At 44.8% G+C, this 18,689-nt stretch overlaps 2 protein-coding genes across 5 annotated transcripts; both read left to right on the top strand.

Moving 5' to 3' along the window:
* Positions 1-7,753, top strand: nphs1 (NPHS1 adhesion molecule, nephrin; the record flags this gene model as incomplete). Of its 3 annotated transcripts, none has more annotated exon segments than XM_030369381.1 (9): positions 1-101; positions 204-382; positions 726-776; positions 969-1,082; positions 1,827-1,887; positions 2,447-2,579; positions 5,158-5,233; positions 6,795-6,934; positions 7,316-7,753. In XM_030369381.1, coding segments are annotated over 9 exon segments (948 nt in total), but the record flags the coding sequence as incomplete, so codon positions are not given.
* A 3,203-nt stretch (positions 7,754-10,956) lies between these two features.
* On the top strand, positions 10,957-18,384 carry fxyd5 (FXYD domain containing ion transport regulator 5). Of its 2 annotated transcripts, XM_030369430.1 has the most exons (11): positions 10,959-11,107; positions 11,200-11,276; positions 12,368-12,404; positions 13,071-13,136; positions 13,554-13,685; positions 13,771-13,824; positions 14,221-14,289; positions 14,925-14,957; positions 15,050-15,124; positions 16,385-16,433; positions 17,272-18,384. In XM_030369430.1, the coding sequence occupies exons 2-11, from the start codon at positions 11,238-11,240 to the stop codon at positions 17,294-17,296; spliced, it is 579 nt and encodes a 192-aa protein (XP_030225290.1). In that variant the 5' UTR covers positions 10,959-11,107; positions 11,200-11,237; the 3' UTR covers positions 17,297-18,384. The 2 variants fall into 2 exon arrangements, with proteins under 2 accessions (XP_030225288.1, XP_030225290.1); XM_030369428.1 differs by lacking the exons at positions 16,385-16,433; positions 17,272-18,384 and adding an exon at positions 16,096-16,342 and having other exon boundaries at positions 10,957-11,107; positions 15,050-15,222.
* Positions 18,385-18,689: the final 305 nt, after the last annotated feature.

Raw genomic sequence — 18,689 nt, 5'->3', positions numbered from 1 at the left:
CCCCCCTCGTCCGTGGGCCTGGTGGGGGTCTCCTACAGCTCCGTCACCCTGGAGTGGATCCCGGGCTTCAACGGAGGTCTGGCCCAGAGCTACCGTATAAGGTCATCTCCCATCCGTTATACAAATAAACAACGACAACACAACAATGACGACGACCGCCACAGGGGGGGGCTAGTGACACTGACGAGGCCTCTGATTGACAGGTACCGGGCACCCCACAGCAACAGCTTCACCTACGTGGACGTCTTCCCTCTGTCCACCGCCGTGTACACCGTCACCAACCTGGCGCCGAGCACCACCTACAACTTCTCCATCGCCGCCCTGAACGCCATCGGAGAGAGCGGCTACGAGGACGCAGCGTCGCTGGTCGCCACCACCGACGGTCAGAGGAGACTCTCTGGTCAACGCTGCTCGTGGAATGACGTTTACATTTTCATTTAGCAGTAGCTTTTATCCAAAGCAACTAACATTAAGGACATTTGTCAGAAACAACAGAAACAACATTATATCCGTCGGTACAGTACGGATCTTCATAGAACCAAGTGCCAAGCACTTACAATCGCTAGGTTAATCCATTCCCTGTCTACAACAAAGGATAGGATGCTACACAATACTAAATGCTATTTTTTTAAGAGTGAGGACGTACAACATACAATAAGTGCGACTTGGTGGTGGTGAGCAGGAGTCCGTCAGGTGTTCACGCTGCCTTATGTCTCCTTCTCCAGATTGGTTTGTGGAGGACCGGAGTGGCTCAGGTGAAGACACGGGACCTTCTGGTAAGTGCTGGATACAGCGGGCCGAGGCTGGGCCCTGATGGAGCTCAGCACCTTCCTGTATGCACGTACACCCGAGACAGTTGTATGAATGTTAGGCAATATTGTAAAGCGCTTCGAGTGGCCACTGGTTAGAAAATTACTGCATAAAGGCAGTCCACTTAGCATTCACAAATCTCTTATTTTTCCCAGTAGGCCTCCCGATGTACCTGACCTCGACGCTGAGCGCTGTGGCCGTGGTCCTGTTGGCCTCCAACGCGGTGGGCTTCGTCCTGGGCTGGAGATGGAGACAGAGGCGCCTGCACACAGGTAGGTGGGCCGTCCCGGTGCCGCGGACGATCTATAACGAGGTGACTTTGAATCTCAAATGAGCTGTCACTTCCACCACCACGCCTCCGCCATCACCACCCCGCCCTCTCACCCCGCCTCTCCACCCCCTCACTCTGCTCCTCAACTCTCACCCTCCGTCTCTAGGCGTGCCCTTGGCATCGGTCGGATCAGCTGTTTATCTCCCCGTCCTCTCATCTGTTAGTTTAATGTCCCGCTCTCGGCTGCTTAGAATTGTGCGTGTGAGTGTTTGTGTGTGTGAGTATGTGTGTGTGTGTGTTTCTCCTGAGTGACACGTGGATCTGTAGGTCTTTATGTTGAAGGTTCTGACGGTCTTTCTCCGTGGTTCTTGGTTCCTGGCTTATGACTCCTGGGGCCGGGTTCTTGGTCTCTGTTCCTGGTCTCTGTTCCTGGTATCTGGTTCATGGTCCCCGGGTTCGCTCCCTGTCACTGGTTTATGTTCCTGGTGTCTGGTCTCTGTTCCTGGTATCTGGTTCATGGTCCCCTGGTTCGCTCCCTGTCACTGGTTTATGTTCCTGGTGTCTGGTCTCTGTTCCTGGTATCTGGTTCATAGTCCCCGGGTTCACTCCCTGTCACTGGTTTCTGTTCCTTGTGTCTGGTCTCTGTTCCTGGGTCCTGATCACTGACTCCTGGTCCATGGTTCCCGGTATCTGTTCCTTGTCCCTGCTCCCTGATTCCTGGTTCCGGGCTTCTGATGTCCTCCAGGGAGAAGCACAACGTCAGACCAGAGCAGTGTGTTGGATGAGAAGAAGAGCGAGGCGGCCGGGTGAGTCAATGTTCTGCTGGAGGACTGATGAAGACATGGCAACCTTGACGGCTGACCCAGAGCCTCATTAGAGGAGGGAGGCATCAGCATCCCTAACATGCATTATGCATGACATGATATTAGTGTTATATTACCTGAAGACGTAGAAACGACATAGCATAGATCTGTATTACATATGTAGAATATTATATTAACATTATATTACCTAAATCCTAGAACGGGGTAACATGGATCTGTATTACATTATTATATGACATTAATAATGAGCATCCTAAAGACATAGAACAGGGTAACAAAGATCTGTACTTCTTTATTATACGATATTAATAATGAGTAACCTAAAGACATAGAACAGGGAAGCATAGATCTGCACTACATTATTGCATTGCGTATGTTGTTCGAGCCATGATATCTAGAGCTGGACGAGTGGCCGCAAAAGAAGGAAGTGAGAAAAAGGGAAAGGAAAGGAAAGTAGAAGTGAGAAAATGAGGAAGGGGTGGAGGAGTGTGGGGGAGGCTGTGAAGGGAAGGAACTCACGGCTTACCCCTCCTCTCTGCAGGTCCGGGGGCACCGCGGGGGACGGCTCCGGGCGCTACGAGAGCCGGGAGAAGATCAACGCCGCCGCGCAGCGGACGCTCATCACCGACTCTGGATCCGAGACGCAGAGCAACGTCTACGAGAGCTATGGCGCGGTGAGGGTTAGGGTTCATAACACGGGTTACACAGTGGATAACGTGTCAATACACAGACAATGGGCAGGGGGATGTGGGCCTAACTAGTGGTGGACGTAGGCCTAACTAGTGGTGGACGTAGGCCTAACTAGTGGAGGACGTATGCCTAACTAGCGGAGGACGTAGGCCTAACTAGCGGAGGACGTAGGCCTAACTAGTGGAAGACGTATGTCTAACTAGCGGAGGACGTAGGCCTAACTAGTGGAGGAGTGGAGGCCTAACTAGTGGAGGACGTATGCCTAACTAGTGGAGGCCTAACTAGTGGAGGATCTAGGACTAACTAGTGGAGGCCTAACTAGTGGAGGATCTAGGACTAACTAGTGGAGGCCTAAATAGTGGAGGACTTAGGCCAAACTAGTGGAGGCCTAACTAGTGGAGGACCTAGGCCTAATTAGTGGAGGATGTATGCCTAACTAGTGGAGGACGTATGCCTAACTAGTGGAGGACGTATGCCTAACTATAGTGGAGGATGTATGCCTAACTAGTGGAGGCCTAACTAGTGGAGGATCTAGGACTAACTAGTGGAGGCCTAACTAGTGGAGGATCTAGGACTAACTAGTGGAGGCCTAACTAGTGGAGGACTTAGGCCAAACTAGTGGAGGCCTAACTAGTGGAGGACCTAGGCCTAACTAGTGGAGGAGGTAGGCCTAACTAGTGGAGGAGGTAGGCCTAACTAGTGGAATCCTAGCTAGTGGAGGACGAAGGCCTAACTAGTTGAGGACGTAGGCTTAACTAGTGGAGGATGAAGGCCTAACTAGTGGAGGACGAAGGACTAACTAGCGTAGGCCTAACTAGTGGAGGACGTAAGCCTAAATAGTAGAGGATCGAGGCCTTACTTGTGAAGGACATAGACCTCACAAAAAAAGGAAGGATTAGCAGATTGCAAAAAAACCTCTGAAAAAGTTATTCAGATCAATAACTCACCATTAGCATGCGCTTCGCACCCCAGTCGCTGTCAAGCCATCATCTTGTGCTTTGTAAAAGGCCAGCAAGGATTTGAGTCTTGAAGGAAAATGTTGTGTGAGCTGTGTCTGGACAGAGTGCCGGAGAGGGGGGCTTTAATGAAACGTTGACTGTTCTGTGTTGGCAGGTCTGGCGTTGGAAAGGGCCGTTGGGGGGTGAGGGGGTAAACTCTAAAATGGAACTTGATCTTCATGATCTTTGTTTTGATTCATTTTTTATTTTGAGTCACTTTAAGCGGAACTTTGATCCGAGACGTCTCGTGTTGCGACAGAGGCCATGTTTATGCAAGGGTTTTGAAATCTCAGATCAAATCACGAATAGACGGTTGGTGAAATTGAGGTTGTGAGATCGAGACTGGACGGGAGATAACCCAAGATGTAGACAACCGTTGTCTAAACGGCCACCACAGGGGATGTAGGTCACCTAGATTGTAGTGATGTATGTTGTCGTCTGGACATCATTTCTCGTAGAGGCGTTGTCAAGCAAAGTGCAAATGGATCTCAAACGTTGCCGTGCTGTGCCAACGTTTCTTACGATTCTACGAGTCCTGGACCTGACCTTTCTGTTAATGAACAACGTAAGTGAACCATGATTCCTACGTCTCCGCCTGTCCTCTGTAGCAGTGGTTCTCACACTTTTTTATACTAGTGTACCCCCTTTAAGATATTATTTTTGCTACCCCCTTCACCGGTATAATTTATTTTTGGGAGATGAACTTCAATAATGTATGTGCGCTCTATTTTGCAGTGTAAACATGAACATTGAAAGGGCAACGTTTCATCCACTTGCCCATTTTCCAGATTTTCTATTGATCTAGCTTTCAGAATTTTAAAGTTGCTCAGGGAGAAACATTTTGTACAGTTAGCTTTTCTAACTGTACCCCCTGCAGTACCCCAAAGTACCATTACGGGTACGCGTACCCCCATTTAAGAACCATTGCTCTATAGTGAAACTACAGAAAAACAATAACCAATTGACCATGTTGGGGGTACAGAACTAAAACCTGCGAGCATGTTGGGCCTGGTGCATCAACAGATTTGTTTTTTAATCTTGATACAATCAACGGTTGTACGATCGGTTTATTTCTCTGGCATAAGTCGCGACCATCGTACTGGCCTAATGAAACCGAGTTGACCACAAATACTATCTGATCGCCAGATGTCCCCTGGCGTCTCCATCCCAGGTATTGATTGATATTTGGAGACATAAGCCCGGCCGAACAAAGAACAAAGCCGAGCGCTGCGTGTGTTTGTGTCACAGGGCGGTAAGCGGTCGTTTTGACACGAGGATTACATCGAGGGGGTCGTGTTCCTTTTTATTATGGAACGGGCCTCATGTAGTCCGGGGCAGTGGTGCGAGAGAAGGTGACTCAAGGTTTTACAGGCACCGCTATAAACACAAGTGTGCAGATTGAAATGACGATCGTAAATGCGAGTGGTTAAACCTCCTGTTGAAGATATATGCATCGATAGATAATATCACACTATACATAGCGAAACTGTATATAATAATGTGTGAATAGTTATGCGACGCATCGTTCGTACAAACCTCATGTTATTTTTCTCTGGCATTACAGGAGAGTCAAAACTATTACCCTTTAAGAGACTATCGTCCACGGCTTCAACCCTACGCTGAGGAGACGCACAGGCCGGGTGAGACTGCACACTACAGGACCGGTGAGACAACTCACTATAGATAGACCTGGTGAAACAAATGACAATAGCCCTGGAGAGACAACTCACTATAGATAGACCTGGTGAAACAAATGACAATAGCCCTGGAGAGACAACTCACTATAGATAGACCTGGTGAAACAAATGACAATAGCCCTGGAGAGACAACTCACTATAGATAGACCTGGTGAAACAAATAATTATAGGCCTGGAGAGACAACCCACTATAGATAGACCTGGTGAAACAAATAACTATAGGCCTTGAGAGACAACCCACTATAGATAGACCTGGTGAAACAAATAATTATAGGCCTGGAGAGACAACCCACTATAGATAGACCTGGTGAAATAAATAACTATAGGCCTGGAGAGACAACCCACTATAGATAGACCTGGTGAAACAAATAACTATAGGCCTGGAGAGACAACCCACTCTAGATAGACCTGGTGAAACAAATAGCTATAGGCCTGGAGAGACAACCCACTATAGATAGACCTGGTGAAACAAATAACTATAGGCCTGGAGAGACAACCCACTATAGATAGACCTGGTGAAACAAATAACTATAGGCCTGGAGAGAAAACTCACTATAGGTCTGGTGAGACTGCACACTATAGGACTGGTGCGACAACTCACTATATATTGACAAGGTGAAACAAATAACTATAGGCCTGGAGAGACAACCCACTATAGGTCTGGTGAGACCACTCACTATAGGACAACTCACTATAGGACTAGTGAGACAACACAACTCACTATAGGACTGGTGAGACAACACAAGACAATGTAGGACTGGTGAGACAACACAACATACTATAGGCCTGGTGAGACAACACAATACACTATAGGCCTGGTGAGACAACACAACTCACTGTAGGACTGGTGAGACAACACAACTCACTGTAGGACTGGTGAGACAACACAACTCACTGTAGGACTGGTGAGACAGCACAACTCACTGTAGGACTGGTGAGGCAACACACTATAGGACAACTCACTATAGGACTGGAGAGACAACTCACTGTAGGACAACTCACTATAGCCATGGTGAGTCAACTCACTATAGGACTGGAGAGACAACTCACTGTAGGACAACTCACTATAGCCATGGTGAGTCCACTCACTATAGGACTGGAGAGACAACTCACTGTAGGACAACTCACTATAGCCATGGTGAGTCAACTCACTATAGGACTGGAGAGACAATGGGACTGGTGAGTCAACTCACTGTAGGACAACTCACTATAGCCATGGTGAGTCCACTCACTATAGGACTGGAGAGACAACTCACTGTAGGACAACTCACTATAGCCATGGTGAGTCAACTCACTATAGGACTGGAGAGACAACTCACTATCGGACTGGTGAGTCAACTCACTGTAGGACAACTCACTATAGCCATGGTGAGTCCACTCACTATAGGACTGGTGAGACAACTCACTGTAGGACAACTCACTATAGCCATGGTGAGTCCACTCACTATAGGTCTGGTGAGACATCTCAGTGTGTTCTCACCTCTGCCAACTTTCTTTCTCCCAGATCACGTGCACTATCCCGTGCACTATCCCGGTGAGCCTCCTGGTCATGAGTATGAGACGGTGAGAGAGTTTGGTTGGAGACCGGATGTGCCAGAGACCCCCGCCTTGTTTCCTCCACCGGACCCTCTAGGCTGTCCTCAGGTCAGTACCAGAACCCCGGTCTGGCAATCATAGTGGTGATAGCTGTCTGTCTGGTAGGGGTAGGAGCTGATAACGGTCTGTCTGGTCATAGGAGAACATGGGAGCTAATAACTGTCTATCTGGTCATTGGATAACATAGAAGCCTAAAACTGTCTATCTGGTCGTAGGGGTAGGAGGTGATAACTGTCTGTCTGCTCGTAGTGGTAGGAGGGGATGGCTGTCTTTCTTGTCTTAGGGGTTGAAGGTGATAACTGTCTGTCTGGTCATAGGAGAACGTAAGAGCTGGTAACTGTCTGTCTGCTCTTAGGGGTAAGAGGGGATAACTGTCTGTCTGCTCGTAGGGGTAGGACACTAACCTGGGCCGACCTGTCTGTCTCTCAGCAGGGGAGCAGAGGACTGCGTAGGCCGGCTGACGACGGGTTGACCTCCAGGGATTATGAATTGCCCTTTGAACTCCGAGGGGAGCTGGTCTAATGTTGACTCATTACTCAGTGAAGTATTATAATTTAATGTCGATTTGTCAATAAAGGCAGAGTATTGTACAATACGATATTTTTATGTATATTTTTTTCTCTTGGAAATAGATCACACACTTAATTTATATGCATATTATTCATATGCATGTTTAATGCCAATTCTCTGAAACAGCTTTTATTATGTTGTATTAGTTGAAAATAGTCATGCACTTCACTCTCAAACATCTATCCTAGTTCTCATATTTACCTTTCTCTATTGCTGAGTTTCAAATATCATATGTTCCTTTTTGTATTTACCAACGAGATTTCCCTCCTCAGCTGAATAAAGGGATATTAAAAAGGTGCTGGGATCTTGAACTCTCTCCAGCTAGCCACCAAACTCATCTTCAAACCTCACTCACACACACTCCCTCCATGCACAGACAAATACACACACACACACCCACACACCCACACACACACACACCCACACACACACAAGAGCACACACGCACCCACACACACAAGAGCAAAGATATATATATATATATACAGTATATATATATATATATATATATATATATATATATATATATATATATATATATATATATATATATATATATATATATACACATATATATTGTCCTCAATGAGTCATTCCAAAAGAGACGCCAAGTTTAGTCATCACCAGAGCATTGTCATCATTGCTGCGTCCATTGCGCCTGAGGCCAAACGGTTCCCGATTGGTGGTATGGATGTGGCACTGACGCGTTGCTCTGACGCTAGGGGAATGGACAACAGCGTTTCCTCTCTGAATCACCAGGCTTTAGTCTGATCCCACGCATTCCTCTGCTGTTAGCTGAATGTATGTTCAACAGTTGCTGCTAGTCTTATTCTGTGTGTTTGGAAACCAAGTGATATCCTGAGCTTTCTCTCAGACAGTTGATGTCAACTGATGAGGTGTGAGTGTGTGTATGTGTGTGTGTGTGTGTGTGTGTGTGTGTGTGTGTGTGTGTGTGTGTGTGTGTGTGTGTGTGTGTGTGTGTGTGTGTGTGTGTGTGTGAGCGTGTGTATGTGCGTGTATGTTTGTATGCGCGTGTGTGTGGTTTGTTTGTGTGTGTGTGTGTGTGTGTGTGTGTGTGTGTGTGTGTGTGTGTGTGTGTGTGTGTGTGTGTGTGTGTGTGTGTGTGTGTGTGTGTGTGCCCGCATCTGCGTGGGTGTATGTCAGACAGGAAACTCGAGAACACAACTTCCTTTAGTCATAGTCTATCTCAACCAACACACGCCCTAATTCAACGCTTCCTCTTCACTGCGGCGCGTCGACGCCGTTCGCTAATCACGTGAACAAACAGAGGAATTGGGGAACACTAAATAATGCACGGTTTATTTAACCAAATCAAAGTGGCACAAAACGAAAGAGAGCTTCCGTTTTAATGAGGCGGGCTCGGAGTTGCAGTGGATTGTTCTGTCATTCAGAGCAGACCGGCTGAAACTGATGTTGACTCCTGTAGGAAGTTGTGAAATAAAAAAATCGACGGAACAACAACAATGTCTATGACAGCGTTAATGTTTGGGGAAAACATAAAAACCATGAGACAAAACCAAACATCAGCACTGTTGCGTTCCTGCAGGTTCTGATGCGGGGAGATGAATCTTTCTCTCAATTAGAGCTGCTCTTCTCCATCACGGCTGCCAAGACCTGTTTGTCTCATTACCCCGCGATTGTTTAACTTCCTGTCAGAAGTGAGTGCCGCGCTGGTGCCGTGGCTTGTTGTACCCGCACGTCTGCCACGAAGTCGCTGCGGCTCGGGGGAAACACTCGTCTGCACTCAATTGAAGTGTTGACAGCTCAATACTGTATGTCAACGTCCATTTTAACCCTCTCTCTGTCTCTGTCTCTCTCGCTCTGTGTCTCTGCATCTTTTTCTCTGTATCACTGTCTCAATCTCTCTCTCTTTCTCTCGCTGTATCTCTGTCACACTCTATTTCTCTCTCTCTTTTTTCTCACTATCTTTGTCTCTCTCAGTGTCTCTCTCTCTCTGTCTGTCTCTATCTGTCTCTGTCTCTATCTGTCTCTGTCTCTATCTCTATCGTTGTCTCTGTCTGTATCTTTGTTTCTGTCTGTATCTTTGTCTCGCTCTCTCACTCTCTTTGCCTCACTCTCTCTTTGCCTCACTCTCTCTTTGCCTCACTCTCTCTTTGCCTCACTCTCTCTCTGCCTCACTCTCTCTCTGCCTCACTCGCTCTGCCTCTCGTTTTCTGTTACTCTCTCTCCCTCCCTCCCTCTCTCTCTCTCTCTCTCTCTCTCTCTCTCTCTCTCTCTCTCTCTCTCTCTCTCTCTCTCTCTCTCTATCCCTCTCTTTCTCTCAGAATTCTGATGTATTGTGAACAGGAGAGTCCTGCGGGAGCTTGAACGCCTGAGTGCACAATTAAGAACATAAAAAGAGTGCATTTGAGCCTTTAATTAGCTTTGGCCATAGACCCCCCCCCCCCCCCCCCCCCCCTAACCCTAACCCTACCCCCCCCACACACACACACACACACACACACACACACACACACACACCTCAACCCCCCTCCCTCTCCCTGTAGCCTTTTATTAGGCTCTTATTATTTTATTTTATTTGGAAACATTCAACAGAAATATTACTGCAATGTTAGGTTTCACTAAATATAATAAGATTTGGCCTTTAGGGAATATTATGTCCTGTAATATGGATTTATTTGTAAATAATTGAAGTGCATATTAATTTGTGTTAAGATAAATATGTTATTTACAGTATATTATACTTCATGAAACACCTGACAGAACAAAGCCAACGCTAAAATAATCTACATTTGATATTGAGATATTTGATCTTATTTATAGATTCAGATCTTCTGCAATTCTTCTGAATTATGCTAATAACATTATTAACACAATGCACACTCACACTCTCCAGAAGGCTTGTGATGTGGTTTGAGATACAATGGAGAGTGATATTTAGAGATATGTAGAACACATATAGACGCATATCTGGAGAATAATCAGCAGGACATTTTTAGAGCAGATGAATGAAGCCCCAGTGATGTCATCAAATGAACACAAACATGGAGCGGGTGACTTGTGGCCGACTCCAAAGGGCCTCCAGAATTGGGCCAAGTGCTGTCCTTTGTCCGGTTGAATGGGACGCCTTGTCTATTGTCACGTCGGGAGGTCAATTCAACTGTTTTCTGCCCCTGCCTACGAGTCCTGTTGGTCTATTGAGCAGAAACATAAAGTCTTAAGCAGCTTTGTTATGTTAGCATTTGTGTGTTTTCATGGTCAGGAAAGAGGAAACCCGTAACCACTGTGTACATCTTTTGGTCAAACTTGAAGAATACAATGTTTCAAGGTAAAATATGTGTTTCTGCCCTTTTTTTAAAATAACATTTGTTCTTAAGTGAGAAAGCGTGGGTTTGTTTTGGATTCGAGCCGTAAATACTTTTTCAATTTCAGTTTAGGATTGAATTGCTTTCATTGAAGGAAGAGAAACAAACATCCACAAGTGACAACCGATGCAAGCCCTGGTGATCTAAGACCAAAGCCAAAAGGACATCTGTGCTGTAGACCGATAAACTGAGCTGCTTCACTACTTCCTTCAAAAGCCTGCCTGGTCTCTAGCCCTAGAAGACAACAAGTACAATGCCCTCAGACAGAGCAAGGAGAGGGTTTTTCTGCCATGAGCAAGAGCGGGTGAGCGAGAGACTGACAGACCTTTGAGGAAGTGGAGGACGGGAGCACATGGGCGTGGAGAATAACGGTTTCTCATTGCTCTTCACATGTAGCACAACGGAGGGCGAGCCGCACCTTACTGAGCACTGGCATGACTACTACCACGACCACGGACACCATGGGCACCAAGGTGAGCAAAATGCATGTTGTTTGGTGAGGGTTTGGCTTGGTGAGGGTTTGGTGAGGATTTGGCTTGGTGAGGGTTTGGTTCGGCGATGGTTTGCTTGTTGTTTGGCGTGGTGAGGGTTTGGTGAATTGAGTAAGGGAGTGGGAGGTACTGATTGAGTGATTGAGTGAGGATGAACAGAGACAGGTACTAGTTGGGTTTCCTCTCTGCATGGAGTTAATATTGATACATTCTCAGTGTCCCATTTATATCTAAATTGGTAAAACCACTAAAGTGCTTCTCATTTACTTACTGGAAGCACAACATGAAGACAAACAAAGAACGATGTGACACACATTCCACATGCAGGCCTACCTTTGATAACCGAAACGATTCAACTTTGTTTCGTTATCATACAATCATTAATGATCAAACGAAACTTCTTCATCTGTTTGACAATCACTCAGAAGAGACGAAACCCCGCGCGGTCTGCCAGCACAACTCCTGTCACTCACATGTACCCTCAGCTTCGGCTGGTCCGCAGAGAGCCGCCATTTTGAAGCCGCGTGAACCTGTCAGTTGTCAAGACTTGAACACCGTTGTCGGTCGATCGTGACAGACGGATCCACGCGCTCCAGTGGATATGAAGCAACATGACGAATTAACCTTTCTTTTGTTTGCGTGTGCGTGCAAAGAAATGGTGTCGCAAGATTGAGAGTTGTTTTAAATGCTGCGTCTGTCGTCTTCATTATCTGCCATTATAATTAAAAACAGGTGGGGCTGCATTGGAGCGGTGTTTTTTATTAGAAATCAGGAACAGGGTGCACTGTCCCAATGGCTTCATTAATACAACTAAACCGGTCGAGATGCATGCATTGGGGAGTATTAGAGTTACTTGCAAGGGGGTGTATTAGACTTACATGCATGTGGTGTATTAGAGTTACATGCATTGTATATATATTGTAATAACGTGCATGGGGGAGTTAGAGTTACATGCAAAGGGGTGTATTAGAGTTAAATGGACGGGGGTGAATTTTTTACATCCATGTGGGTGTGTGTGAGAGTTTAATTATTTCCCCTTTTTTTTGGTTGACTTCCTTTCTATGCGTTTTCAGATTTGTTCCGCCTTCTTACTCCTTCTAATATTACAAGGTGAGTTCAGCAAAAAAGCAGCTTGTTCCCCCCCAGAATGTTCACTAAATATCATTCAGGTGATTTCATGAGATCCCCTCCAGCCCACCACCAGAACCAGCTTTCTCAGTGGGCTCGTACTCCGGCGCCTGCCCGCGTTGGGGCTCATGTTTAATAACACAGTGTGGAGGGTGTTTGACGTGAGTCGTGTGGAGGAAGAGGAGGACAGCGGCCCTACTGTCCCAAGGCTCTCTAAACAAGAGAGGGCCCCTTGAGAAGGGCTTCTGTGTGGCTGTGTTGGACCGCCTTGGCCCACGCACCCAACTCTCAGGGGTTGTGTGAGCTGCCGTGCATGGACGTCTGCATCCACTTTCACTATTGGGCTGGAGTAGCATGTTGAGCTTATTCTATTATTTTCTATTTGACCCAACATACAGTATGTATTTACATTTGCACGTTATTTAATATCTCTTATTCTGATATGTCTACATATATATATATATATCCCTTATATGCTTATGTCCTGTCTATGACTTACAGAGGCCTGTGTCACATGGTGAACACCTCGAGCCTTAGAGCTTAAATGTGATTTGCATCATGGTTTGGATCCTCAGATTGTACCATCAATGCTATTTTATTTCTTCACCTACATACTTATTGAAACTGATTTGTTTCTTATGGTGACAGGGTCATGGGCTTTCAACACGACAGCTAGTATGGTTACAGTGTCCAGCGAGCCCCCTGCCACCAATGGTAAAGATTCTTCAAAGATACACAGTCACACATATTTAGATCATGAAAAAAGGAGGGACATTTTAGTCGATTAGTTGATCTGAATTTATAAGTATATATGTGTATCGACGTGTATATATGTATTATGTACATATGTTTATGTATGTATATGTGTATTTGTGTTTATGTGTATAAATGTTTATATTTGTCTGTAGGTTTATATTTGTATTTATGCACACATGTATTTTATGAGTTTTTATGTATAGATGTGTATAGAAGTATACGTATTTATATCTATCTATATTTATATATATATGATAATATGTGTTTAGATGTTTATATGTATACAAATGAACATAGGTAAATGTATATATGTGTGTATATATATATATATATATATATATATATATATGCATATCCGTCTAACAATCAGGACAGTTTCAGGCCTTGCAGACAACATTACGGCTGTGAGCAGAACCACAAGAGATGTGATCCCTCAGAAGACTGGACTTGGAAACATCAGTATGACAACGGGTCCCATTTCAATCCCACCAGCGATCACCCAACCAGGTGCAGCTCACACATCCATCAGGTAGAACCATGGTCCGTATCGTTCAAACCTTTAATGGAGGTAATGTTTGTGGTCCCCCCTTAGCTGTCAACAAGTCAACAACGCCCGAAGCCAGTAAGCCTACAGCAACCAAACCAGGTACAGAGCAATCTTTCTGTAGCATACGATGGTTAGCGGTGTGTTACTGTAGCGGTGGATAATTCCTACGAAAAGGATTTGTGTGATGTTTCTCTTCCATGTGTGGCTGAAAAAGGCTACCTGGAATATGAGTCTTTTATCTATTGTTATCAGGTAATTAGAAAAACTGTTCACTCTTCATTATTCTGTTGAATTATAGAACAGTGAAGGGTGTGCTCAGAAACAGAAAGTCAGAGAGGGAAAGTTTGCCGCTTCAGAAGTTTCATCATACAATAGTACATCATAAATTAAATTAAATTAAAATAACCAGTTGAACATGTTGCTTGGACAGTAGAAGATAACGATGATCATTAAGGGAAATGGATTGTGATTTAATTGATTGTATTTCATCCATAGAGACAAACTCTTCCCCAACTATGAAACCCCAAACACCCTGGAAACAAAAAGAATTTTTCACCAACGAAGGTAACTATTCCACCTTACTTTAACTCTAATCTGATAGAGTACTTTTTAAACCTTACTTTACCTTTAATCTGATAAAGTACCTAATCCACTTTACTTTTCCTTTAATCTGATAGAGTTCCTATTCCACTTTACTTACCTTTAATCTGATAAGAGTTCCTATTCCACTTTACTTTACCACTAATCTGACAGAGTGCATATTCACCTTTCCTTTACCTTTAATCTGACCGAGTATTCTTTCTTTACTTTTAATCTGACAGAGTACCTATGACACTTTACCTTTCCTTCAAATGACCGAGTACTAATCACATTAATTTACCTTTAATCTGACAGAGTATCAATAATTTAACTTCTATTCCACCTTACTTTACCTCTACTCTGATGGCGTATCTTTTACCCTTTAACTTGCCATTAATCGGAGTATCTACGACACCTTACCTTTAATGGATGGGCGTATCAAGCCTGACAGGATCAGAAGCCCACCAGGGCGGCTGGGACCCACCTGCTCTCCCCCTGCCAACACACTCTGTGCAAACAACAGACGACCGTGTACAGACACTTGGATCCCCCCCGCGGCGCAGACTCACAATACGCCAACTGCAGACAGCTCAGACTTTCTCTCCCTTGTCTCTCTATAGATTTCGACGAGCTGGATAAACGATTCACGTATGGTAGGTGATATCGTTTGGATGGGGTTTTTATGAAGCAACAACAGGACCCTGCCGTGGCGGCTCTGCGACGTGGTGTTGTTCTTTGTGTGCAGATTACTTTACTCTGCGGAAGGCCGGGCTGGTGGTGGCGGCGGTGCTCTTCCTCCTCGGCCTCCTGGTGCTGGGCTGTGAGTGCTCGGAGCTCCCTCTCTCCTCAGTCCTACCGGAGCTCCCTCTCTCCTCAGTCCTACCGTGGTTCACACTTTGCACTTTTTAGAATTGATCATTAGGGGTCCAAGCCAACAGGTTGGATCCCTATTGTTTTTGTAAGGATTATTATTATTCCGACATGCTAATCCTAAAAGTGTGCCCACAGCCCAAACCGTAAATGGTGCCGACACGCCAATTGCATGACTAGATCCAGGGCCCTGAGTTCTAAGCAGACGACCAAATCCAGACACGCCGGCCACTAGGTGGCGCTATACCAAGGAAAGATGCGTTTGGGGCTATAACTCCCACACCGAACCTCCCACAGTCAAAAACTTGTACCCACATATTCACTGGAGTCTGCTGCATCTTTTGGCATAGGCCACGCCCATTTGCGTCTATAATTCTTTTTCGCAAAATCGCGAAAACCGCAAAACAGTTTTTTCCCTACTCCTCCCACATTTCTTGACCAATCAACACCAAACTTTGCACACGACATCGTCAGACGCACACGCAAAGAATGCATCAGACACTTTTTTGATGCGACCTTTGACGACGAAACGGTAGCGTTTTGAATATTGGTTTATTAGCTAAATTAGACGTGGAATATCAAAAATCCAAAGAAATCCAAAATTACACATCGGATCGAGTCCAAATTTTACACACATGTTGGTGTTAACCTTAACGTCGTTCGATAAAAAAATCGGAAAAATTCGCTATTAGGGGGCGCAATAAACGAGGAAATTGTATATCGTCTACAAAATTACGCCGCCAAAACGCTACACTGACTTCTTGCTACTTCTACCACAGTCAAATCCTTTGTATCCACAGGTTCAGGGCAGCGTTTTGAACACATGCTTCGCGTCGTGCCGGCAAAACGCACATTTCTTGTCGCGTTGTGCCGGCGAAATGCACACTTCTTGGACCCCTGCATAACTGCTTGCAGTTCTAGTTTATATTGTTTATACACTCTTCTCCTTACTTTAGCATTTCGTTTAGCATTTACCTTTAGCGTCTATTTTTGTTTGCATTAGTACTTTGTATTCTTGTTGTATTGTATGGTATTTTTTTATCCTGTGTTTTTCCACTGCTGCTGGGCTGTTGCAACAAACTAATTTATCCTACGGGGGATTAATAAAGTTGTGTCATATCGTATCGTGATTTGTACTAATGCACCGCTCCCAACATTTACGCTAAGACGCCTCCCCCCCCCCCCCTTCTCTGCTCCTATTTGCTCTCAGGCGGACCCGGAGGACGCCTGCCAAAATGCCGCCGTCTGAGGGCCACAAAGTAAGGAGCTGTGGTCGTCTTCCCTGATGGTCCTCTACTCACACTTTCTAAGTTTCAAGTTTCAAGATTAGTTCATATTCATACATTGCCAAAATGGTAAACATCTGCAATTCAGACCAGTTAGACATCCGCATGATCCTTTGGCATGCATGAATGGATCCCCACAAGTAAGCTATTGAAAGCTTTTGAGAGGGGGGCCCAAAGTTCATAAAGAGAGTAATTAAAAGTGCAGTGCACAATGTGGTACCGTCATACAGATACGCAAACGTTAGACATTACAATTCAATCAAACATATTATACATACAATCAATCATACAGTCATCCCAGTACATCCATCATGTAGCTAGGACAGTAGTCTACGTCCTCTGTGGTTCTCAAGAGGACTTATGTGTTGCACACGTTGGAAGGAAGCTGACGGTTAGGCCGGGGTCTCGGGCTACCAGTGATGGGGCCGGGTAGCTCTGACGAGTTGATTGTGCCTGAAGATTTGTAGTACTGATGAAATGCAGCATTTAGACGGGTGTGTGTACACTAAAGGATCAATTCAAATATATGTGTGCACGGGTGACAGAATGCTGACTGGGTATGCGTGGTGCTGAACGCCTCAGCCGGGCCGGATTCAGCACTTGTGTTGCGCAATGCAATAATGGATTAAACAGCGAGGCGTCAAGTGTTAATCATTTTTCCTAGTTCTGTGGAACGTCACTGCATGACTTATTAATCCTTTGCTGTTTGCTTTGCCTTTCTGCTTTGCACGTGTGTAAATGTGGGCGTTCCTGGGTGTACCTGTTTGTCTATGTGCGTGTTTTTTTGTTTTTCTGTGTGTGTGTTTTTCAGGTCATACCAAATGGAGAAAAAATGAGGACAGAGTTTCTGCAGAGTTATGTAAAGTGTAGACTAACTTTGGAGTTGTGTGTGCAGAAAGCATCAGTAAAGTACAATTACCTAAATAAAATCCTTGCCTGTGTGTGTGTGTGTGTGTGTGTGTGTGTGTGTGTGTGTGTGTGTGTGTGTGTGTGTGTGTGTGTGTGTGTGTGTGCGCGCACTTGTGTTTGTGTCTGTGCGTGTGTGTTTGTATGTGTGCATGTGTGTGTTTACACATCTGTGTGCACATGGGTGTGCTTTGTATGACTAAGCCTCAGCACCATGAGCCTAAGCCTCATGCCTAAGAATGGAAAAACACTGAAGACTTGAAGTCAACATGAATAAAACAGACAGGGAAGACTGCAGGACTCTGGTTGACCTCCATTAAAGTTAGCCTAGCTAACTCAACATAATGACACAACTGAGCGTGTCTTCAGTTTATTTACCAAGCTAACTTAACCTAACTAAAGACATACATTTAGTTCAGTTAACCTGCTTTTTGAACCTCCCTATAGCCACAAGCATACGTGTCTTTAGTTTACCTAGCTAACTAAATATCACTAAAGCACATAACTGAACCTAACTTAGACCTAACTATAGACACAAGTGTATGCGTCTTGAGTTAACCCGCTGACTAAACCAAAATGAAACATGTGTGTCTTTGTTTTTTTAACCCAGCTTACTAAACCTAACTAAACAAACACGTGTGCCTTTAGTTAGGTTAACAGAGATAACCAAACCTTAATAAGACCCACATATATTGCTTTTGATACTTGTAAGGACCCATGCACGTTGCTTCTAGGTACCCGTTAAGGGGAATCTACTTGAGACGCGATGGGACACGTGACGGTTCTTGTAGTATCAGCCATCTTTTTTGACTTGACTATTTTGTTCAACTTTTCAATATTTGGTTAGCTTTGAGCCAACAGAAACAATGCTATCCACATTTTGTTTGATGTTGTAAACAGCCCGATAGTGGCGAATCATAATTTTTATTATTCAAGATAACTTCAGTTTTTGATTACATTGAAATCATCAGCCGACGTCAGGATGTAAATAAAATAAAATTATCAGTTGTTTTCGGTTCTGGGAAGGTGTGTGTCTGTATTCCAACGTCTCTATTAGTCATAGTAATGACACGTGTTTGTCACAGTAATGACCAATACAGTAATACTTAAGAGATTACCTGTATGTGTAATGCTGCATGTCTTGGCTGGCGTAACAAGAAAACAGCAAGCCACTTTAGACTGAAATACAAGTGGTTTGTTTTTATTAGGAGCCCGTTTTTGTCATTATATATTTATTTTTAAAAAAGCATGAAAATGGCAAACAGACATTTTATTGCTGATATGATCAAGAACATTTGAAATGAGGGTATTGCTTTACCACCA

The sequence above is a fragment of the Gadus morhua genome, chromosome 11, assembly GCF_902167405.1.
Source record: "Gadus morhua chromosome 11, gadMor3.0, whole genome shotgun sequence".
NCBI lineage: Eukaryota > Metazoa > Chordata > Actinopteri > Gadiformes > Gadidae > Gadus > Gadus morhua.
Note: the sequence above shows the minus strand (reverse complement) of the source record. Positions and strands in the feature narration are given on the sequence as shown.

Bases quoted from the DNA above. Each gene is read 5' to 3' on its own strand.
- fxyd5 (XM_030369428.1), top strand. From the start codon at position 11,238: ATGACTACTACCACGACCACGGACACCATGGGCACCAAG. The intron at 14,290-14,924 runs GTAACTATTCCA...GTCTCTCTATAG, and splicing joins AGAATTTTTCACCAACGAAG to ATTTCGACGAGCTGGATAAA. The intron at 14,958-15,049 runs GTAGGTGATATC...CTTTGTGTGCAG, and splicing joins GGATAAACGATTCACGTATG to ATTACTTTACTCTGCGGAAG.